Here is a 25,488-nt window from a genome sequence, read left to right on the forward strand (position 1 = left end):
TGCTTTATAAGAGATGGACAATTCCCAAAATGTTTTAGGAACATTTTAACAATGGTTAAAAAACAAACCCCAAAGCAGTGGAGCCCTTACCTGAACCAATCCTGGGAGGAAGGAAGAAGATGTTTACCTGGCCACACCCTCTTGACAGAGCAGCAAAGGCCCGGTAAGAAAAAAACCTGTTTCCTCCTGGTCGAGAGAATTAAATCTCTGGCCTAGGGGGAAACCTAAAATTCCACTTGTGCAGGTCAAGGCCTGGCGAACAGACCACCCCTCAGAGAGGCAGGACTGTCCCTTGGAAGGCAGTTTCACCTTAAGCTGTTCTAAAGAGCTAGGTGGGATGGTTATTTCCTTCATGGGATAACTTTCCTTCCTAGAAGCCCCGCCCTCTAGGAGCCGCTTTGCAATCAGCATCACTATCCCTTCCCTCCTCTTCTTTTTATTTCAGATGCTAGCCATAGCCTAACTGTGCTTTATCTGATACTTTGGGCTTCTTTATTCTTTCTCTAAAACTCACCTCTCTACCATGTGGCTGCTTTGTTCAGCGTGTGATTGACCTCCATGGCAGATTACCTCAACGGCAAGCCTCACCTCCTCCTCTCCTCCACTGGGAGCTGATGAGATTGCAGCTGCCCTGACCTTTGCTTGCTGGCTTGTCCATTCTTAAATTCTTTTATCAATGAGACTAAGAACCCCAAGAGGGGACCCTGATTTCCATCATTACTCTCACCTCTCTGACCCTGCCCTAGTGGAGCCACCTTTATTACACATTGGGATCATATGAGAAGCGTTATAAAGAGAGAGCTAATGAGATCACACATCCATAGATGCTGATGCAAGAAGCCTGGGTGTGGCCTGGATGTTTTTCAGCTACCCCCAAGATGACCCTGCTGCTCGTCTGGGGCTGAGAACAACTGATCTTCCTTATAGAACACAACCACCTCCATGAAGAGAGGCCCACATTGGTTGGCCACACAAACCACCTTAAGAAGAACCAGCATGTAACTTATTCTGTGTCCTCTAAATCCTGACCTCCTAAGATGCACACATCTTTCATCAGTTCCCACACACTTGGTCACCTCAGTGATTTCTCTTTCCCAAATCTAAGCCCGTAGGGAGTACAGAGGGCCAGGAATTTATATCTGATTTGTATTTGTCAAATTAAATTACTTCCTCAGGTCTAATACCAAATGGAAGTTAGTGCACAGGGTGAGGACAGCTTAAATTCTATGCAGGGAAATATTTTTCTCCCTCCCCCCTTCCTCTGTGTCTTTCGCTCCTTTCCTTTCTTCTTGCCTTCCTTTCCCTTGTCCATCCCTTACTCTCTGTCTCAGTTGTAGTTCGATATGGGCAGTTTTCTAGTGTAGCTTGGGGGATTCCCCTGGACAAGGCTCCAGTCCAGCCCTGGGCCTATTCAAACATATCTCAGTATACGGAACACCCAGGAAAGGAAACCATATCTAAAGAGGAGCCTCATGAAACAGTCTCATTGCTAGAACAAAGACAGAAGGCTCTCAAGCAGACTCCTTGACTGCCTTTTAAAGGCCTCTCATGGGCCAAGGGGTGGCAGCTGCCTCCATTGTCTGCATAGGTGTTACTTAGGCTAAGATGATGAGGAAGATGCTAAGGGAAAATTTCCCATCCACCCACAGGGGTCTAAGTCTCCAAGAGTCAGGAGGGGCCAGAGATAGCCACCTTGCCAGTCCCTGTCTTGTTTCTCTGGCCTAATCCCACTGAGCTGTGTTCAGACTCTGCAGTCTACTCCACCTAGCCCTTTGAGTTGAGTCAGAGTGCATGGCTGAGTAGCCTGTGTTTTCTTCCTGCTGAGATCCAGTGCTTTGTCCATTGAGAGCAAGGAGACGAATTTCCATCACCTCCCTGGAGGAGGAGGCCCAATTATCTAACATGCACACAAAGCTAGTTTGTATCCAGCTCTCCTGTCTTCACAAAACCATTCAGTAGGACTGTCTACAGCAGGAGAGGGAGGGGCGTGTCTTACCTTCTGAGCAGAGTGTACCACCATAGCCAGTGGTAGAACAGTCACAGGTGGGATGGCCATCCAGAAGGAAGCAGATGCCGCCATTTTCACAGGGACGTTCATCACAGGGTCCCTCTGCTTCTAACTGGACGCCTTGGCTCCCCAGAAGCCGAGGCTCCGAGTTGCCATACTTGAGATCCAGCATTAATCCTTTAAAGCCGGGCATGCTCTGTACTCCATCGAGGGTCAGGGCAGAAGATCGAATGTCAGCAGGGACGCCACCGAGGAACAAGTCACTGACCACATCCATGTTGGGCCGCTGGGGCCGTAGCTCCCCAGACTGGCCCTCGCCGTCAATCACCAGCCCAGTGCGCACACGGTCACGGCTCACCATGAGGAAGTGCCAGCTGCTGTCGTTCACCTGCTTGTTGGATAACACAGTGGTCTCGGCGCAGTCCATGCTAAAGCGGAGCTGAACGCGGCCGTCCACCAGGGAGAGACAGAGGAAGTCACAGACGCCACCATCATCGAAGTACAAGAGCAGCCCAGTGGACACGTTGGTCTTGAACTGGAAGCTCAGGTCACTGCGCGTGCTTGCGTCCCAGCGCAGGTAGCGGGCCCACTGGTTAGGAAGGCCCATGAACTCCAGACCCAGGCAGAGCCCCACCAGGGAGCCCAGAAAGATGCTCACCTTCAAGGTGAAGAAAACTGAATGGAGGCTAAAGCTCATCGTGGCTGCTGGGCCAGGGCACAGAGGAGCAGATAAACCAGGAAACAGCCCTGGCTGGGGGTGGGAGGCAACGGGTAGGTGGGTGGGTGGGTGGTGGCGATGTACGAGAGAGCAGACAGGGGACACACAGAAGAAGAGGAGTACACAGGAGTATCAGGAGGGTGAGGAAGGAGGAAAAAGAACAACACCGCCCTAGACAGGCACACAGGCAGGAAATCCCATAGAGAGGCAGAAGAAACAGACAGGGGATGTCGGGTGGGACAAATCGGGGATGAGGCGAGGAAGAAGTATCTTTCTCCAAGAAAAGATCTCAGCTATCCACGTGGATCCGGAGGCCTTGATTCAAGGAGGAGAAGGAGCCCAGGGTGGGAAGAAGCCTTCAGCAAATGTCTTGCACCCGGCAAATATGTCCTAGGCAGAGAGACCAAGGACAGGGCTGGAGCTCAGGGTGCGGTGATGGAGGAGGGGAAACAGTGAGGTGAGCCAAGTGAAACGTAGGCCCAAGCCAAGGACGAGTGCTAAGTGAGGTTTGACCCTCTAGCAGCAGCAGCAGCAGGCCCTGGGAAGGGGCACTTCAAGCAACTGCGTACTCGGGTAGAGTGGAGCGGAAGCAGATTCAGGCTTCATGGTGCTGACCAGAGGCAGGGCTGCCCATTACAGAGCTCCCAGGACTTCCGAGAAAAGACCTGTGGAATAAGGGAGGAAAAAAAAAGGGTTAAGATTAAGGCACCAGTGATTACATCCTGTGGCACAAAGATTGGTAGAGTGCCAATACCCCCAGGCAATTCTAGATGCACCTTCTCTGCTAGGTACTTCACACAGGACAGGGGCCCAGCTCTCCTATGGCCAGGAGAAGACCCCAGTTCTGCTCCTAATGACATGCTTAGTTTTTTTTCCAAATGTAAAATGCAAAAATCATGCAAAGTCCCAAAAGCTATATCAGCACATTTTTTTTAAATAGCCAAACTTAAAACACTAACATTTTTAAACTTTCAAACACCCATATATAATGTTTACTTATTTATCTATTAAACTGTCCTTTTCAACTTTATAGTCTACTACTTAATAAGAGGCCTAAGACCTTAAATTTTAGAAAGAAGTATACATAAAAAAAAAATCAGGGAAAGTGAATCAGTAAGCAAAAAGGCTACAGTCTCTAACCAAATATTATTTCTTTAGAAAATGAACTTTAAGGTTAAAAATTTTGAAAGGCTGAATTTGGATTCTAATTCCTATACATGAGACTTAAAACAATATTCCTAGCCTACTTGCACTTCTACTTAATAGTTTGAAAAGTCAATAAGACAATGGCCTCTTAACAAGATTGAGAGAAAAGTCAGTGAGATCAGTGTGGTGTGTGGTGTGAGCCCAGCATAAGCATTGTACATAGTAAGTGATCAATATATACTAGGTTGGTTTCTTTCTTATTTCTTAAATGAGGAGTGGTTAGCTACATGAGGTACATGTGTGAGATAAGGGATGTGTGTGTGTGTGTGTGTGTGTGTGTGTGTATCTCCAATATTGCACAAATGTATGAATAGCTAAGAGGCATCACAGACAGAGTGAATCAAGTGTATTTGTTTATGACTAGAAAGGCAATAATATCCATTGAGCTCAGGGCCTGGTTTCTGAAGGAAGTCGCTGATCTATCTAACCAAGCTGGTGAGTTCTCTGTTCAGATAATTAATCAGTGTAGTCTCCCAGGGCTGTGCAAGTTGCTGCTTATTCCTTGTAGTGTTTGCTTATTCACGGTGGTCTCCAAAGCGTCACAATTAACTCTATTTATAATGGAGACATCAGCAAAGCTTGCTATTCTCTTCTTCTTTGAAGAAGATGCTGTCCCTCTAAGCAGGGACAAATTCCTATTTTGTATGAACAAGCAACATGCATCTATAAGAGCCTAGTCAAAAATCCATCATCTTGGATTTTAAGTCTTGGTTCTATGAAATAATTTTACCTAATGAGTATTTCCTGTACATTGGCATGGACATGGGTACCCCCATAGGCTCAAAGGATACCCAGATAGACTGTGAACATAGGAATATGTTGATGCTGACTTGTAGGAGTATGTGTGTACCAACCACTAAGAGTTCAGGAGTATGTGGTGTGTGTGTGTGTGTGTGTGTGTGTGTGTGTGTGTGTGTGTGTGTGTGTGTGTTGGTTAATGTCACTTTGGTAACACAAAGTCAACTATACTCACACCACAGTTTATGTCAACATCACAAACAACATCTTGTCTGTAACAAGATGAAATCTAGTCATGTAACTATCCAGGAAGAATATTCCAGAATAGTAGTCAATGCAAAAGCCTTGAGCCTGGCACAAGCAAGAAGTAAAGGCAGGAGACTTGAAGGTCTCTAAGAGTGTGACCAGTGTGTTAGATGAGATACAGAAACCCAGTTGAAAGGCAGCATTCTCCAGGAGAGAGGAAACTCTAGTCTACCTGACTCTGGCTCATCCCAGGCATCACTGGATCAAAGCAGCAAAAGTCAATGTTATACTCAAGGGTATCACAGGCTGTGGAGTACACACATGTGCTTTGGAGACAGTAAATCAGTGCCTACCACAGGACATTGCCAGAGAACAGGAATGGTGAAATATCTACACAATGAATGAACTATATACATAATAAATAAATAAATCTTTTTTAAATGAACCATAAAACATGATTTAAGAGCTGCCATAATGATCCTTTGACTTCTATTCTGTGCAGACATCTTTACACGGCCCATCTGTGTACATTGACAACATAGTTGAGTGCTCCCTCAATTTTTCAAAATGCCAACCTGAAGTGGTCCTAGAGGGAAAAAACAAAACCTGTCTACTTGTCTGTGGAAACCCATGAATAAATGAAGAACTATAATGCCCAGGCCCATGCACCTATCAGAGTGAGTTATGGGAATTTACCCATCCTGCTTTGTGGTAACCACACTAATCTATGTAGATGAATGCCCATCTTCAGACTCTTGTCCTTCCCCATCAGTCAGATTAGCACTGAATATACCAACATCCCTACACTGTGTATCAACAGGGATCAAAAGGGCTGAATGAGAGGAGCCAAGCTTTTAACCCAAGAGGTGCCAGGTAGGTCTGATGCAGGAATGATATCATTAAAATCAGTCCATCAAGACTTGACATGCTCTTGACTGTCCACATTCTCTCCTAGAGTTCTAATATTTCTTTCTTGAACTGGGGGCATCCCCATGATCTTTGGGAAATTGCTCAAAAGCTATATATGACTTTATATTAGGTACCCAACGCCTCTAGCCAACTACTGCCAGAAATCATCCTTTAGCTTTCTTCAGCTATCTAGCAGAGCAGTCCAGGCTCACGAAATGGGACAAAGGAAAACAAGGAACCTCTTTCACCCAGGCAGTCAATGGCCACCCACCCCTGAGCACAGGCAGGTAGGGATCAGGCGGTTGGTTCCAGAGCCCTCGAGGAAAGTTGGGGATGGCACTGAAGTTCTAAACACTTATCTGTTGTGTGGGAACCGAGCAAGACAGGGAAAGTGAGTGACATTATCTAATTGCCAGCTAATTTACATAATTGTCGAACAGCACAGTTTTTATATTGGGTGAACATCTTTGCAAATGTCTCATATTCTGGCTGCTTAGGATGCAAAGGAGACCTCACACAACTCTGACATGTGGGCTATTTGCCACAAGGATGGTTCAGAAGATCTGGCTGCCATTTGCCCTCCCACCCACTCCTTTCCTTTTCCAGTGCCATGGAGGTTTAGTTGAGCTTGAAACATGCTCAAGAGAGAGAACAGTTTCTAGAACTAGAATGGTTGGTAAGGCATGATGATGGCCATCCTCTGTCCTATACCAGCCATGCAATTCCTAGGTGGGGCTTTCAATCTTTCCTCTAGAGTCTAGAACCTTCTTAACTGCTTCCTTTCTTGGACTGCAGATGCTCCCTAAGGCTGTATGTTGGCTTTGATCCTCACTCAACCCCCCTTTCATTCCACAGATGAAAGATGTTTTTATCTTCTTTGGGTCTGTGCACTGTAATACATTTATCCTGTACTATATGGATGAAATCTGCTTATCAGAGAGTACGCATCATGTGTGTCATCCTGGGTTACCTCACTTAGGATGTTCTTTTTCTCGTTCTATCCATTTGCCTGAAATTTTCAAGATGTCCTTGTTTCCATGGCTGAGTAGTGTTCCACTGTGTAAATGTACCACAGTGTCTTTATCCAGTGCCCTAACCCAAGACTCACTCATGCCAGAGAGCCAACCCCTCACAATAGTAAGGATATGCTGCTATGCTTGTAGACAAGAGCCTAGCAGAACGGTCCTCTGAGAGGCTCCACCCCACGGTGTTTCAAGACAGATGCTGAGACTCACAGACAAACATTGAGTGAGACATAGGGAGTCTAGTGGAAAAGTGGGGGAAGGATAAAAGGACCCAGAGGTGACATGAGCTTTACAAGAAGACCAACAGAGCCAACTAAACAGAGCCAAGAGGGGCCTGTGGAGTCTGAAGCACAAACAAGGACCATGCACGGACTGGACTTAGATCCTCTGCATAGATGTAGCCAATGGGCATCTCAGGCTTCACATGGGTCCACTAGTAAGGAGAGTGGGGGCTGCCTCTGACATGGACTCTGTTGCCTGTTTTTAAATCACTTCCTCCTGCCAGGACTGCCTTGTCAGGCCACAAGGGAAGAAGATGAACTCAGTCCTTATGTGACTTGATGAGCTGGGGTGTGTGAGTAGGGGGCCCCCCCTTTTCTGAGGAACAGGGGAGGGGGATGGAGGAGGGAGGGTAGGACTGGGAAGAGAGGAGGGAGGAGCCTACAACTGGGATATAAAATGGATAAAGTAATTAATTAATAAATAAAATATCTTAACACCAGTTTGTGCCATTCAAGTGGGATTGACTTTAACCTCAGATCACACAATCCAGGCTAGCCCGTTAGGGCATTCCAGTCTCTTGGTCACAGAAAATGGTTTGGGAATAATTCTGCCATCCAAACTTAGTCAAATTAGAGTTAATGCTGGAACTTTAAATGGAATTATTGAGAATATGACTCTCTTATTCTTTTTACCATGTTATTAAATTCTCAAAGTCAATACTTGGTGACAAATACCACTCTTACTGTTAAAGATAATCTTGGTTTTTACTTGAAGACAACAAAGAAAAATAAGAGCCAAGAGAAGTATAAAGACAGATTTCTTTTTTCTTACTGTAATTCCTTATTATTATTATTTATTGATATTGCTTCCCGATTGTCATCCCTCACTTGTATCTTCCCATTACCACCCTTCCTCCCTCTTCTGCCCTATTCCCCTAACCCAGATCTATGGCAAGCGGCTGGGATCCTCCACCATATGACCACAGCCTATCAGGTCTAATCAGGATAGCCTGCATTCCCTTCCTCTATGTACCCACAGGGCCTCCCCACCAAGGGGAAGTGATCAAATTGTGGGCATCAGAGTTCACGTCAGAGGCAGTGTCTGCTCTCCCCACAACTGTGGAGAATGAGCTGATAAAGACAGATTTCTAACAACATTGTTTGAAAATATAGACCTAATGAGGGCTGAAAAGTAGTTCTAGGGCTTTCTTTACTTTTTTTAAAATATATTTTATTAATTTATTCATATTACATCTCAATTGTTATCACATCCCTTGTATCCTCCTATTCCTTCCTCCCTCCCTCCCATTTTCCCCTTACTCCCCTCCCCTATGACTGTGACTGAGGGGGACCTCTTCCCCCTGTATATGCCCATAGGGTATCAAGTCTCTTCTTGGTAGCCTGCTATCCTTCCTCTGAGTGCCACCAGACCTCCCCATCCAGGGGACGTGGTAAAATATGGGGCACCAGAGTTCGTGTGAAAGTCAGACCCCACTCTCCACCCAACTGTTCTAGTAATGCTGGGATATGGAAAGCTCTGTCTTTGGTAAGCTGACAAGAGCTTCCATCTCACACTGCCCCATCCATATCTGAAGGAACTCTCTGTGATTTGAGACTCATATTTTGCCCTCTCCTAGCAACAAAGCTTTCCATACCTATCACCTATGACCTTGGTCATAGGAATAGGACACAGCCTGCTTCTCTCACTTTGAAGACAGATGGAGGTTTGTTCTTGATAGTCTCAGAAATGCACTCCTTCCACTAAATCACAATCCACCCATCCCTGACACTACACCTACTTTAATACATACATAAGGCCCTGCTGCAGGCAATGAGGGGTCAAGGCACAGATTCTTCTAAGATGTGAAAATTGTGTCAAGAATAATGGAGATCATGGGCTTTTAAGTTAGGCACAGCCATATGTAAACCCAGACTCTCATTTTTATAGATACGTAACGCTGGGCAACTCCTTTGAGTCTTTGTGCATCCGAATGAGGGAAGGGATTGGTTACATTTACCTAAGAACAGAATTTTGAATTCTAGTACTGTAAAAACTGCATATAAGTACAACTGTGATGTGTCTAATAAATCTGAACATTTTTAAAACCTCATAGCTTCATAATTCCCCTATTAGTAGATATTAACAGAAACTCTTAATATGTTCAAAGATGTCAGAGAATGCTCATAGCCTTATTCTCCATAGTAGATCACCAAATGTCTATCTGCAGCAGAAACTATACATGTGTTTTAACCTATCTATGTAAAATATTGTCCAAATCTAAGGTAATTAGTTCTTAATTTCTAGACACAGCATGGATGAATCTTACAAGCATAATGTTGAAACAAGTATAAAACATGAAAGGAAGTGTAGTGTGTATGTTTTATTTATAAAAAAAATAGAAAAGAGGCAAATATATCTTTTCTATACTATTGACTGTCATATCAGTGGGTACTGAGGAGAAGAGGGTGGAAGAAGTAATAGAATTCATTTCATAATCTGAGTGATACTGCAATGTTTGCAGTGGGTGCAAATTCACAGACTGGGTACCACCATCTATCTGTGGATAGATGTATGTACCTTTCTATCTGTGTATTTCAATAAAAACACATAATATACTGCCTCACATATATATCTATCCACTCTCCTATGATACCTAGAAAAGAGGCATGTTTTGGTGTGTGTCTCTGTGTCTGTGTGTGTCTGTATGTACCTGTTCATGTGTGTGTCTGTAGGGAGTTTTAAAGAAAGTTATTGCTGCTTTCATGTTTGTAGGCTTGAACTCCTTACTCACACTTCCCAAGATAAAGCCAATCTCTCATCTAGGAAAGCAGGAACCAATACCCACCCCCCAAGGCTTTGCAACTGTCCCTGTCACTCTCAGTCCATTTATATGCTAGTCCTCTTTTACAATTTGTCACCTCTAAGAAAACAACTCCGCCTTCTACTGTTACGCCTTCCACTGGAACCTGCTGAACTACTTCTAGACTCAGACACCAAGTTACACCATTTTTAGAAGTTTTCTGATTCCCCAACAGGTTGCAGGGTGTGGCGGGGAAGGGGACAAGAGTCCCTGAGGATCTCAACTCCAGTCCATCAAATGGACTTACAGAAAAGACACACAATCACACTGGAAAGAATGGCAAACAGAGAGAGAAAAGAAACTTTTTCTTTCACCTTCAACTTTAACATTCTTTTCACTCTAAAAACAATTCCCATAAAAATTGGAAGTAGGAGCTGGATATGATGGGACACACCTTTTTTTTTTTTTTTTTTGATGCTACACACCTTTAATCCAAGCCCTTTGGGAGGCAGAGGCAGGCAGATCTCTGTGAGTTCAAGACCAGCCTGGTCTACAAAGTGAGTTCAGGACAGCCAAGGCTACACAGGGGAACTCAGTCTTGAAAAACAATAAATAAATAAATAAATAAATAAATAAATAAATAAATAAATAAATAAATAGGAAAAAGAAAAAGTAGGAATTGGGGCAATGTCTGAGTGGCTAGGCACACCTCCTGCTCTTCCAGTGGACCTAAGTTAGGTTCACAGCAACCAATTCAGGTGATTCACAATGTTAGTAACTTAGGCTCCAGGAGATCTCACATGCTCTCCTGGCCCCATCAATTACCTCATCATTCATACAGACAAAGACACATAAATAAAAATAAATTAATATTGAGCTAACTTCCATTCTTGTCAGGAATACTAATCCATTACAGAAGAGATATGTGGCCCCTAGCCAGTCCTCTGGACAAGCTTCCCACAGTGTGAGGAAAGTGAGTTATACCAACTAAGACTTGTTACTGGTTAAAGAGCAGAAATCAAAGAAAGGGGACCTGCTTGGGAGGCAGGCTGAGGTGAAAGAGCTGTCACGCCTATTCCTCATTTTCATCATATGCTTAGATGAAGAGGAAGATGACCCTCTGGTCTCTGAGCTGGCACTGAGAGTATATGGATGAAGCTGCAAGGATCCCAAGGAATCATGGTAGGCTTACACAACAGCCTATGTCTAGTCCAACAAGGCCTAATGAAGATAATGGAAATTTATACAACTTGGTCCTCTAACATAACCAGGGCACAAGAACAGAACATAGGATGTCTAGCTATGTCTTAAACAAGAATTCAGGAATGAAATTGACTCGATGTCTCATTCACATGTGTGTGTGTGTGTGTGTGTGTGTGTGTGTGTGTGTGTGTGAGAGAGAGAGAGAGAGAGAGAGAGAGAGAGAGAGAGAGAGAGAGATCTTTTCAGTGTCTCATGGCTGCCAGAAAGCCAAATGTAATCTATGATGACGCAAATTGAAATATAAGCTATAGGTGAGAGAAAAGATGGTTGTTTCTGATAGTCTAGTACTTCTTGCTATATTTTGACTTTAAACTCCACTCTTAGGGGTGTGCAGGTAAGCTAAAGGGTAGTGAATACAAAAAGAAGTCCTCTTGGCATCTTTTAAAGCCATGAAACAAACACCCATGTTCCATGCCGAGGTAGACTGTGAGCGTGGGTTGGGTATAGCATGAGGCAGTCTCCAGAGTCCAACATAGAACATAGACCTGTATGGAGTCGCAGCTGCCAGCGTGGGCTCCACAGACAGGCAAATCCCAGATATAATACTTGATGCCTGTGTGACCTTGAAGACGATGCAAAGCCTCTCTGTGTCTCATGCTTGGTATGTATCATGGAGATAATAATGGAGTGCACACTTAGCTCAAGTCCACAGTGCTCAGCACAAATAGAAATCCAGGCACTGTTGGGTGCGTCCACTGTGGTTAACATTTTTCCTCAGGGCTATTTCAGAGTGGCTAAAGTAGCTCTATCTGGCCTGCTCAAAGACAGCATTCAAGACATGTGAGCTTCTTTTTAATGTATCCCAATGTCACAGGTCACACAGAGAGTCGTTCCTGGGGGCTGGGGGATAGTCCAATTGATAAAGTGCTTGCTGCACAAGCATGAGGACCTGAGTTTGATCCCCAGAACACACATAAAAAGTAATGGGCATGTGCCACATATTTGTAATCCCAACACAGTGGGAGAATCTCTAGGGCAATCAGCCAACCAGCCCAGATTACTAGGTGATTTCCAGGCCAGCAGAAGACACTGTCTCAGAATGGAGGTGGGGGATAAAGTGTGCCTAAAGATCATTACTCAAGGTTGTCCTCTGGCTTCTACATGTGCACATATGCATCCACACACATGCATGCATACCCTGCCACATATACACTGTGCATACAGAGAGAGAGAGAGACAGACAGACAGACAGACAAAGAGACAGGGATAGACACAGACAGAGGGGGGAGAATTGTGGAGTCTCCTAGGAGCCTTTGGAGATGGCAGGACTGAGGGTTTACAGAGGCAACCATCAGCTTCTGAAGCTGGGTCTTTAGTAGGAGACTGATGCATTCCTTAAATTGGAAAAAGGATCATATGTTTACCATTGACCTTTGGGTAGAGTTAAGTCTAGTGAATAGAAGGTCTAAAAGGAGTATTTATGTCTTGATCTTATAAGGACCTCCAGATGAACCAATTCTCGCTAAGCTGGAAAGGGCTGGACATCTTTTGGGGAACACATTCAGTACTAAATGGTTGTATGTGTTGAATATAATAAGAGTCCAGAGGAACCAGAGATAGTCCTGGTGGGTGTGGTCAGAAGGAGACTTCTAAGATGAAGGAAGACTTGACTTGCTTTCATGGAACTTTGAAGGATGAGTAAGACAGAGCTAATGGATAAGAAAACTGTCATCCCAGCATTTGGAAGTCTGAGGCGGAGAATCACCATGAATTTGAAGCTATCCTGAGGACACACAGCAAGTCCTAGACCAGCTAAGGCTACATGACAACACCTTATCTCAAAAAATGAGAGAGAGAGAGAGGGAGAGAGAGAGAGAGAGAGAGAGAGAGAGAGAGAGAGAGAGAGAAAAGAAGAAGAAGAGAAAAAAGAAAAGGAGGAGGAGGAGCAAGAGGAGCAGGAAGAGAGGAGAGGGCAGGAGAGGAGAGGAGAGGAGAGGAGGGGGAGGGAGGAAGAAAAAAGAAAAGGGAAGGAAAGGGAAGAGAAAGATAAAAGGTTCTGGTTGGCGTATGGAGGACACTAGACTGAATGTCAGAATAAGTCTTTCTCAAACTCTGAACCAAAGTCACAAAATAAGAAGCCTTTCCAGTTGTGTCTTCTGTAAAATGAGGAGATGGGTGGGGTTTGCTTTCTAGGTTGCTATGGACATCACAGACCACACAAAGCAAAACGATAATCACATATTTCCCACCAGGTTTCAGCAAGCTTCCAAGGAATGAAGAAAGCCAAGGCATTAGCCTCTTCTCCCTGTGACACCGTCATTCCGTCTCCACCCAGAGCCCCGAGCTGTCTGAAGGGTGATACACAACAACTTGTTTTCCCTTGCAGACCATAGATCTCAAGCCTTACAAGGCATTGGTGGACTCTCTGAAATCTCTGGAGCAGCCAGAAACGCACAAAGCTGAAGTCATTCTCCAAGCAGCCAACTCTCGTCTCCTGTCCCCTCCTCGGCTTGCCAGCGGAGCTCCCCAGCCTGGAGTTCCCAGCCATGAGTTGGAAAGCCATCTGGCTGCTAGGAGAGTTAATAATTTATAATGAAGATAATCACCCTTCAAGATCCTCGTCTCTTGGGACCATTAAAAAAGATTCAGTCGAGAGCCTGTGAGTCCTTTACATGAGAGGATGGGGAAGGGGAACAGGGAGGGCTAGAGGAGAAAGAGGAAATGGAAAAGGAAATAAGAGGGGCAGATGAGCTCTCGGCTTAGCTGATCTTTCCCCTGCAAAAGGGTGGGGAGAGAGGGCACTTATTCAGCCCTAGAAGACTATGGTACCCAGCTTTCACAGCACCAGCCCAGCAAGGGTGCAATTTATGGGTCTTTTCTTTTAGCCAACTCTCTCTACACAAAGAGAGAGAGAGAAAAAAAAATCAAACGAATGCAAGAGAAGGGGAGAAAGACACAGACAAGAGAAAATAAGCCTGCCTAGCAATTACGTCTGGGGCTGCTTGGAGGGCTCTCTCTGTTCTCTTTCCAGGACACAGTAAAGCTCCCACTGTGCTAATTATTCCCATTATTTGACAATTTCTCTATTAACAAAGCAAGAGGTGCCGCAGCTGGCAGGGGGAGAGGAGAATGGACTGGCGGAGGCTACGGACTGACTCAGGCTGTGAACGTCCAGGCAAGGCAGGACAGATCCCTGCTTCACCCTTGGTTGGGATGTGGAGTCTGGCACAGCACCCCTGAAGCTGCCGGCCTCAGACAGATAAGGTGCAGAGCACAATGCCTGTAAGTCAGTGCATGAGGAGAGGGAAGCAGAGCAAAGGCCGGAAGCAAGGTGGGGGCATACCCATGAACGCTGTTTCCAGGAAGTTCTAGTAAAGGTAAGGCCCAAACCTGGGGCCCAGGAGTTCCTACAAGGGAGCCTCTGAGAAGGGAATAGTATAGATAAGCATTCGGGATGAGGCTAATAGTAACTTGCTCTGCTCTTGATTTTGGAAAACCCTGGAAAAGCTGACACATAAATTTAACACCCCTAGCACATACATTTAACAAGCACAAAAGCAGTACATGCCTTACACTACACCAAGTATATTAACATTTGAAGTCATTTAATTCTGACCAATTAATAGTTAAACCTCAGCCATGCCTTGGCTAGGAAAAGCCACCACCTAATAGCATGAGGCAACTAGAAGAGTCTGTGGCTGGAACGGTGATGATCCTTGTTTTATAGATGAGCAAAGAGTGCTCCCAAATTATAACCAACGATCATATAGGGCAGATCTCAGGGCCTCGTCCCTGAGATGATAATGTTTAAAAGGAATATAGCCACGGGCAGCCTATCCACTGCACAAATTTACCACTTGTAAACTTAAGCACGAGGCCATTAACAAGTTCATCATTCAAATGCAGACAGAGGAGGCCACAGCCATCAGGGACTTGCTGAAAAAAAGTATCACCCACTCTGCAAGACACTGTGACATGAGAGAAACCTCCCACAAAAAAGCAATAAAAAAATGGTCCTGATACTACCTGCAATGACTAAACACCTTCCTTTGCTTTAGACCCAAGATGCTGCCCTGAGATCTCTACCAAAGACCACATGAGGAGCTGAGTCTTTAGGCATTACAAAAATGTAAAATGAAAACTGACTATGAGTGAATAGAGGAAAAATAAGTTTGCAGACCCTCTCCCAATCTGTCAACCCTCTTTTGCTGCCTCCAGGATCCCCAGTGGCCCCCTGATATTTGAAGGGATAATCTAAGTTTGGTCCCACAGCCCAAGACCTTGGTACATCTGACCAGTTCACCTATGCCAGTGTTTTTGTCACCCTTAGGTGGGGGCACCAGCTTCCTAACGAGGCTCCTTGAGCCCATCTTTGCCTCACACAAAGTCTTGCCTACCCAGCTATCAGGGTAACCATTTTTAAACACAGAAAGCACAATTCTTTTACTCAGATCCCTCCAGTGACCTTTCAACACGCTCGGACTAAAACGCAGAATCCTCCATGTGGCCATGGTCAGCTTGGCCATTCCACTGTACGAAATGTAAAATGAGAGCTGTACTGTGCGTCTGAGTATTTTCAAGGCTCACTAAGCACAGGCCAGGCTCAGAGCCTCTGCACTTGCTACTCCTGCCGCTCAGGATGTCCTCCCCTAACTCCCTCATGCCAACTCCTCGTTCTCTCAGTCCCCACTCCTGTCTCCTCTATTTAAAACACCTTTGGTGGCACTGGTTAGCAGTCACCAGCCTTCTCTTTCTATCACATTTTAGTAAAGTCATATCCTTCCACATCCTACCACCTGGTGCATAGCAGCTGAGAAGAGGTGATGACGACGATGGGACCACAGCCCTACAGTTGCTCAGAAAGTCACCACATAAGAGCGTGCAGCAACAGGGAGAGATATCTAAATCAGAAAATCCTCTGGTCAGATAAACATAGCAAACCGCTTCTAGAAGTCCATTCCTGTCAGCAGCTAAGGAGGGCTGGACAAGTCAATAAGTGCTAGCCAGTACCACCACCATCACCAGCACCAGCACCACCAGCACCCATCATCACCATAATTACCACCACCACCACTACCACCACCACCACTACCACCATCACCACTACCATTATCACCATCACCATCATCACCACCATCATCACCATCACTACTTCCATTTCATCCTATGCACACTATGATTTAAGAGAGTTCTCCAATAATGTGGTCTGAACAATGGTTCATCCTTTGCCATATACCCTTTACTAACCACCATTTTCTATTTAGCCCATCGGTAGCCGGCATTTAACTTTTATGACTTGCTTTCTCTGAGTAGGATAGTACCAAAAATGACATGCACGGAGGCTTGAAAGGGGACTGTCTTAGCTTGCTTGCTCTATTACCACGAAAGCATGCCGAAGCTGTCCTCATGAAATACACAGAATAGAATTCAGTCACCCTGGTTATCTTAGCCAAGGTCTGAGCTCTCTGAGATTCTGGGACAGTGCTTGTCAACCTTCCTAATGCTGTGACCCTTTACTACAGCTCTTCACGTTGTGCTGACCCTGAGCCATAACATTATCTTGTTGCTACTTCATAGCTGTAACTTTGATACTGTTATGAATCACAATGTAAGAATATCTAGTATGCAGGATACCTGATATGTGATTCCCAGATGGGTCACGACCCCACAGGTTGAAAACCACTCTTCTAGACCTTCAATTGTGGAGTTGCCAGAGAGAGAGAAAAGTCAAGTCCTTAGCTCCAAGTCTACTCTGAACACTTACAGTAAGTTAAGAGGAATGAAACTGCCAAGCCCAGGACCTGTATAAGGGAAATCAACTTCATTCACTGTGGTGCAATTGTCTCATCTGAAGACCACCACTGCATACAGCCTACAAGGTAGGTATTGCAGAGAAGCCTGGGCTGGGTGGGGTCATCTGGTCGACAGCAAGCACAGCCTGCATGTGCTGTGAGATGAGAGGGTAACACAGGCAATACCTATTAGGTAGCAGGCAAGAAGCAAGCCACTAAGTAGGTAGGAAGTAATACAACAATGACCTCATAGGCCCCTTTAAAAATAGCGTATGCTAATGTGTGCAGATTAGGTCAGCGTATACAAAACACTCTCTCGTCTATCCTTCATATAAGTGTTACCTTTTTTTTTTTTTCAACTCTTTTAACCTAAGAAGAAACTGAAGCTCAGAGACATCACCATTCGGTGAGGAAGTAGTGTAATTAAATCTTAAATTCAAGCACTTGAACAATAAATAAGTCTCAATCTCGTGTTTCTATTTTTACATCACACTGATAAGAATTGTGTGAGTATCAAGGGTCTTCTAGATAAAACTTATAAATATGTGAATGGCACCTTCATATGCCCACAGAACCCTAGTCTACCAGGTACATCAATATCTTATAGAGCCTCAGAACACTTCTTACCCCAACAGTATAGCCCCGCCACAGACATTCCTCCATGAACTAAAAATTGCAGGAAGCATATGAAATGAAACTCATGGGTTGATCCTGCAGTATTAAATGCATTTGGACAGTACACAGAGGACCCACCTATGCCAGAGTCTTCTGGTAATGAGTTCGTGTGTGACAGCAAAGCCCCTCAGCTAAGGCTGCTAACTCAGACCTACAATAACTCAAATGCAATTTCCATTCGCTTCAAGAAGCAGAGAGGACTTCAATTCCATCTTTCCCTATGATGTCTTCATTTTACTTAGCTGTAACATACATTTTTTTAATTTTTTAAAATAGAAAATTTGTATTCTTTACAAATCAAGGCTCAAAAAAAATTTTTTTTTTTTACCTGCATGGCTTCAGTTTGGGAGCACCAAGAATAATGCAGGAGTGTTTATGGTCCTTTGTTTATGATACATTATTATACAATCAAGACTAATACAACCTGTAATTTTGCATTAATTTCCCACCTTACTTATTAGTATCTATTTATAGCTCTGCTCTAAAAATGTGCTATGCTTGAAAGATAACAAAATTTCATCTGTTTTTTTTAAACTCCATTTTGTAACTCCATCTTTCTGCCCCATCTGGATAGATATACATTATTCCAGACTAGATACATCTTCATACACTTCATACTCATGTTAGCTTGTACCTGCACACACACACACGCGCACGCACGCACACACACACACACACACACACACACACACACACACACACACATCACATCACAAAAGGGAATACCTTTTGTGAGTCAACAGGTCACAATCTCCACTTTGCTCAACAAAGTTTGCATTTATTCAATGATTCAACAAACCTTCAATAAGTACCTGCCATTTCACCACCAGCCTATAAGGTCCCAGAGTCCCAAACACTCTAGTCAGGACTCAGTAAGCTAGGAGAAATAGTTATGTGGAGCAGCAATTGATAAGGAAGTTGGTAGATACGTAGAGTGGACAGCATAACTAAACTAGGCCTCAGGGAAGATATCGTAACTGAAAGAAAGTCATGAATAGAGACAGAAAGACACTGATGATCTTGGGGTGTTCAGGAAGTCATTCTGGTTGGCTGGAATGCAGGGTAAGGGGAGAGGGGAGAAGCACACGAAACTGAAAGGCCCTATTGGGAGCAGAATTCCCAAGGCCCTAGGTTGCGATCTAAGAGTTCTTGGAGAACCGTTGGGAGAATTGTAATCCAAGGAAAAGATGGACAAAGTAGGTTCTAGATGATAAAGGGTCCAGTTTTGAACGGGACACATCGCGACAGGGAACAGAGATGAGGAGGCTGCAGCTTGTATGGGCAGATATGAAAGAGATCTGTACTTGGCCTCCATTCCTCCTTCTAAATCACCCATGGTTGTACTTCACACACCTCAGCACCCAGGCTAATTCCCACACTGAGACTGTGTTGCAGCTAGGTAGGTAATCCAAAGAGGCAGGAACCAGGCAACAAGCCCCTCTAACCATTTATCTGCCTTAAATCTGCCTGGTTTTGAGAAATCCCAATACTGTTCCAGGTACCCTAATCTCTGACTACATTCCTATACAATTCAGTCCCCTAAAACTTATATTTCCCCAAGCTGATAAGATTCCTGAATGCCTCATATCCTCCCCCAGAATACAGGGCTTTCTGAATGTTGTGAGTAAAACCAAAAGTTTAGCCGATCCTGAAACCTCACCAGCCTCCAACATCATCAGGATAAAAGAAAACCAGATGTAGCTACTGGATGCTCTAGAAAGTAACCATGGCATCCTAAGAACAGGAGAAATTCTCAGATGTGATTATTCTTAACACAAGCGCATCCAGGAAGGTGGGATGCAAAAGACCTTCAGAAAACAGTCTATAAGGATCACACTACCAGAATCGGACTAAACCAGTGGTTCTCAACCTGTGTGTCACGACCCCATTTGGGGGTTAAGACACCCTGTCACAGGGATCACCTAAGACCATCAGGAAACCCAGATATTTGCATTATTTTTCACAAAAGTGGGAAAATTATGGTTATGAAATAGCAACAAAAATAATTGTATGGTTTGGGTCACCACAACATGAGAGTCACAGCATTCAGAAGGTTGAGAACCACTGATCTAAACCTTCATTTTCCAAAATTTGCTTTTTAGAAAAACCAGTCCCATGAGGTGCTCTTTAAAAAAAAAAAGTAGCTACAGGACACTCAGCCCTGAATGGAACACATTTACCATATCTCTCCTCCCAAGGCTCAGGGATTAAGGCAGAAAGAGTGTAGAGAAAGGCGGTGGATGGTTATAAGGCAGCACTGTCCTCCGGATGCGGTATGAACTCACAGAGGCTGCAAAAGTACAGAGAGAACCTAAACAAACACAAGCCATATCCCAGCTCAGCAAGACCAGCAGGGTTAGGCACACAAGCTAGCCATGAAGCTACTGACAACCATTACCTTCTGAGAGAGGGGGAGATAGTTTAGTTAAAGAGTGGAGCACATGGTAAGTGGCCATGCTCTAGTGGAAGACCACACATCCAAGAATGATTGGTTTTGAAGGATTTTTTTTAAGGACACAAAACTGAGAGGGTAAATAACGGGGGCGGGGGTTGAATCTGGGAAGAGTTGGGGGAGGCAGAGCAAATATGATCTGTGCATTGTGCAGAATCCTCAGGGAACTAATCTAAAATGTTTGTTCAAAAAAAAAAAAAAAGAAAAGAAAGAAAGAAAGAAAGGAGAAGGAAATCTGCTTGCCTCGTTAGAAGACCACAATGAGTAATAGATCTGGAAGGTTCTGAGAAGCCTGAAAGAAAAAGGAGTCCGCATAGTCCAAGTGACTCCCGACTTCTGCAGGTGGACAAACTGAGGCTCAGGACAATCCAGTGTGGCTGGCTCGCTCTGTATTTTTAGTCACTGTTCCCAAAGCTGCAAGTGCAGATAAGCGACCATCTGGTAAGGGCTATGTCTCATTCTCAACGAAGGCCTAGTCATCCTGCTTAAAATTCAGGAGGTCTCTAAATATTTGCTGAGTGGCATTACAAAAAAAAAAAAAAGCTGGAGTTCTTTTCAAGATGGATTCACTAGCTTATGAATTTCCCATCATTCATTCATTCATTCATTCATCCATCCATCCATCTATCCATCCACTCAAACATACTCATTGAGCAGTTGTCTGTATGTTCTGTGTGAGCTGCTAGCCTGAGGAAAGAGCTATAATTAAGACAAGGCAGTATTTCCTCTCCAGGAGCATGGGGCCTAGTGTGGGAGGGGAGAGCAATAGCACTAGAAGGGAGTGACAAGATCTGAGAAGAGTCAAAGGTTTGAGGTGTCCCACCCCCATGCATCCTTCTTCTTTCCAAGGATGGATGTATTTCTATTACTGAGTCTCCATTTAAATAGTTTCCTTCCCACACCCACCCTCTCACTTCCTTATTTGTAGGGCTAAAAAAAAAAAAGATCCCAACACCCTGTCAGAGTAAAAGCAATTGTGAAATCCCAAGTATAGTATGGAGCTGTGTGACCACCTCTCCCCTGGGCACATCTCCTGGGATGAAGCATCTGTCCTTTTCCATGAGTGGGAAGAGCTGGGTACCCAGGGTTCCATTCAAGGCTATGCAGGGCCTGGTCTTCACAATGCATTCCAAAGCAGTAAGGTTTCCAGAGGCTTGATTTTGGGTGAACTTGAGCTGTACGCATATGTGTACCATACATGTATGTGTGTGTGCTTCTGTCTGTCTGTCATCTGTCTGTCTATGGGTATTTTTCTTTTCATTTTATTTCCTGAGCCAGAGTTTACACGAGGCTCTCTAACCCTCCATAACAAACTGTCTCCCAACCCCTCTACTGAACGCTTCTCCCTGGGCCTGCTAGAATTCCTGCTGCTCATACTTGACTCCACATAATAGAAAACCTGGTATCTTTTCTAATTAAATTATTTCTTTGCCAAACACTCTGTCAGGTCCCCTTGTGCCTGAGGATGGGAGCCATGTATACACCACCCATCCTTTTTACCTTTATTTGAACACTCCGTGATCACTTGAGAGTCCAATGGCATCTGTGGTCCACCTCTCACACCTTCCTAGCTCTGACCTACAACCTGTGGCTAACTGGTGCTAGTATTATTTAAAAGTATAACTCTTGCCCATTATTTAAAAGCATAACTCATACCTTGACTTTGCGCTTGGTCACATGATTTGGGCTTTGGTCAAAGAAATGTTATCAGGCTAGTAGGGATGACATGTGTGGAGAGTTCTTGGTTCTGTGGCACTTCTGCCAGCATTGCTGGGTTAGCCTGTCAGTCCCAAGGGGTGAATGACTAGAGCCATGCCAGTCATCCAGCCCAACTATGACCAACCTAAACCATCTAAGCCAACCTACACTAGCTGGAGCTACATAATTACCCCCATTGAACCTGGTCTAGACTGACAGCCTTCTCATCTGTAAGCCAATCAACGCTTACCAGGGCACACTGGCAAGACTTTTGCATTTAGGCTGTGAAAACTGATGGATGTATCAACCAAAATCACTCCTCCATATTCACTGAGATATTTAGTTGCTGTAACTACCGTTCTGTACCCTAACTTTTATTTAGGGGGAGGGGTTCCGAGACAGAGTTTCTGTGTATAGCCTGGACTCGCTTTGTAGACCAGGCTGGCCTCGAACTCACAGAGATTCTTCTGCCTCTGCCTCCTGGAGTGCTGGGGTTACAGGCGTGTGCCACCGCACCAGGCTTGTACTCTTATCATTGTGCGTAATGCCCATGGGTTCACTAGTCTGACTTCAAGGCTCCTGACACCAGGCTCTAAGGAACTGCACCTTCATCTCATTCCCTCAATAACTACCTGACCCTAAACTCTCCCAGAGCCATCTGAACGCCTCTCTCAGATATGTGTCCACTTTCCACGCCCCTGCAACCCCCTTCTATAGTCTGAGGACGGTCAGAACACCCAATCCCTTCGCTCCCAGAGGATATCGCCTTTTTTCCTGTCCCACTTTCTTCACTTCTTACCTAAACAGAACTCCATGGTTCTCTCATCCCTGTCTTCTTCCTTGGACTTCCCCTGCTCCAGAGCAATGGGTCCATTTCAGAAACCAACAGCCAAACTATGCCAATGAATGCAACAGCGACTGTGTTCCTCTCCTATTCCAACTAAGCAGCAATCTGTAACATTCCCCCAATCTCTGTCCTCTTCCCAAACCCTTCCACCTTGTTCACCCAGCAAATGCCATCAGGGGCTTTAGAACTTCTTTCCTTCCCTTCAGTAATGCACTTTCTCAGCACACACCTACTCCTTTCCCTTTTCAACTTAAAAGGAGAAAAAAGAAATGGTACCCTCAAATCTGACTCCCCCCAGCACTGATCTTCCAAGCCCTCATCCCTCCCCAGGGCCTCATCCCAGCAACATTTCTTGGATCTCTCTCTCTCTCTCTCTCTCTCTCTCTCTCTCTCTCTCTCTCTCTCGCTCTCTCGCTCTCTCGCTCTCTTGCTCTCTCGCTCTCTCCTCCCCCTGCACTTAACTACTTCTCCACCTCACCCACTGCTCAGCAGCCTGCCAATAACCTGAAAAAGCAACAAGAATCTTCCCTCCTCTTCAGGATATTCGCTCCAATCTTTCCCTCTATCAAAATTCATAATCTCTGAGATTTCCCCATCCTCTGCATTCTGGCATCTAAACCCGACAATGTCCCCAACTCACACAGCTCCTCTCAAAGTTACCAATGGCTTCTAGAATACTCAAACCAATGCCTGTGTCCCCATCCTGCCCGTACCCATCCTTCCCGCTGCCTTCCCACTCTGGGCCCCTTCCTGTCACTTCCCTGTGATGCCCTCCTTCCCCTCTAGGTGCCCTTGAAAGCCACTCCCAGTTGTTCTTCTCTTCCCACCTCTGGGCAACAGTGTTGTGTCCCCCCCATCCACCCACCCACCACACAATTCTGTCAGCAGATGCCTTCACAGCTCTCTCTCTCTCTGCAGTCTTGGCCCTGGGTCCTCAAGCAACTCAGCTATAAGTAAACCAAAACCAAACTCATTATTTTCCTCCCCGATGCCCCTCTATCTAGTGCTCTGAATTGGTCTCTCCTTTAAATCCTCCCTCCCTTGAGCAGGTTCAACAAGCCACTCAGGCATGGTCCCCCGCCACCCTTCTCTCCACTGCCTTTCTCATGCCCTACATCTATGTTTTGTATATTCCAGAGCTATCTTCTAAATCTCCCTTTTTCCTGTTCTGTCTTTTCCCTTTTTTTCTACATCTCTTTGCCCTTCCTTCCACCACCTGTCATGACGCCTCCAGTGGAGTCTGTGTGACAAATGTTACCACATAACAGAGGCGACGACCCCTACCAAGGGAGAGCTTCCTGGGAAGGGTCTGATATTCTTGCCAGCAGTAACTGATTCCAGCACTCACTGTTTTGGGAACATCCTGACTGTCCTTCTGACTGTTTTTCCTTTCTGTCTTTGTTTTTATTTTCCTTATCAAAGAACTTTTCAAAAACGTAACTGTGTTGCTAGACGACCTTTGACTCGAAACTGCAGCCAAGGGTCAGTCAGTCAAGTTTACCACTAAGTTCCGTTCCACTTGTTAATGAAAGCATGGCTAAGAATTAATCAGAGTTCATATTATGACTTACAAATAATATTTTTGATTAGAACTCCAGATAGTGGCAGATGAGCTAAGAAAACAAACTGTCTTGATTCACAGATGTTTGGTATAATGAGAGAACACTGACCTTCGATAAAGAGAGCACATGCACCGATACCAATCTAATGACTTATGGATGATTGCTCAAGATTGATGACAACATAATTACACTGCATCCTGTATTTTTATTTGTATGGGAAAATAATGTAACCATGTGTTTACACCCCCATTTTAAAATGTGTATATAAACCTGGCTTGCTTCTCGCCAAAATACACTCAGAAACAAACAGCACCTCTGTGTTTGTTTCTGTTTGTCACTCGCCTTATCCTCTACACACTGACACTTCGAGAACTCCTGACCCAAGGACCTATACCTGACTGAGACGGTCCACAGCACCCACCCACCTCTCTAACTCAATCCAGACAGAGCTCTCTGAAAGCTGATCATTGTACTCCCAATGTCTTCCCCTGCCACTCTCTTTCTGCACTGCCTCCAAGCCAGAATTAACTTTCTGAAACCCACATTTAAACAGATCACTCCCAGACTTCTAAGGCAGTTCTTTGCTGCAAATAGGAAAGAGTCCAATCTTCTCACATTCAGATTCCAGAAACAAATAACATTTTTGAAAATTCATCATACACCGAGCACTGTTCTCATCCTATCCTTGCAGAAATAGACCAGCACACTGAGGTGGGGAAACTGATGCTTTGGGGCTAAGCCACTCAAGGTAACCCAGTGGGAAACTGAGTCAAAAGCAAACTCAGGTCTTCTACCTCAGACAGAGGTGTGTTCCATTTGGACCCATGATTGATTAGTTTTGAAGTGAATGATGTCAACATTGATGATATAATTATCTATAGATATCTTATGAGGTTTCTCAAAAGCAGGCCAGGAGGTCTCCAAAATCAGTACCCTACCTGGTTACCTCTGGAACTTGGTTTTCTGATTCTGCTATCTCTAACTTTAATGTAGGGTTTGAAATTCTCCAACTAAGCACAAGAAAGTTCTCAGTGATGGATTTCACACACAGTGTACTGTGATCTCATCATCTCCTAGGAGTATTTGTCCTGTACATGGGAGAAAGGTCACTTTGGGACTCCTTGAATGAAACTCCAACAAGATTCCTACACTTAGGTCTAAACATCCAGTACCCAGTATGACTATATTTATAAGTATATTCTTTTAAAAGGCAATTAATCTAAAATGAGGTCATTAAGATGGGCCTCATCCAACCTGGATGTTGTCCTTATAGAAGCAGGAAATGTATGCATGGCCAAGAACAAAATGAGGGTGCTGTGCAGACACAGTAGGGACACAACCATTTATAAGCCAAAGAGAAAGGCCACAGAAGAAACCAGGACAGCCA

At 44.7% G+C, this 25,488-nt stretch overlaps 1 protein-coding gene across 26 annotated transcripts in view; it reads right to left on the bottom strand.

Annotated features, from left to right (window-relative positions):
• The window catches only part of NRXN3 (neurexin 3), a 1,580,128-nt gene that overhangs the window by 1,505,235 nt on the left and 49,405 nt on the right, over positions 1–25,488 (bottom strand). For all 26 annotated transcript variants that reach the window (XM_084791335.1, XM_084791331.1, XM_084791320.1 and 23 more), the window contains exon 2: positions 1,997–3,391. In XM_084791335.1, the coding sequence (XP_084647461.1) occupies positions 1,997–2,705 (709 nt within the window). In that variant the 5' untranslated portion in view covers positions 2,706–3,391. The remainder of the gene's footprint in view (positions 1–1,996; positions 3,392–25,488) is intronic.

Source organism: Acomys minous (assembly GCF_964271855.1).
Source record: "Acomys minous genome assembly, chromosome: 8".
In the NCBI taxonomy this organism is placed as follows: Eukaryota; Metazoa; Chordata; class Mammalia; order Rodentia; family Muridae; genus Acomys; species Acomys minous.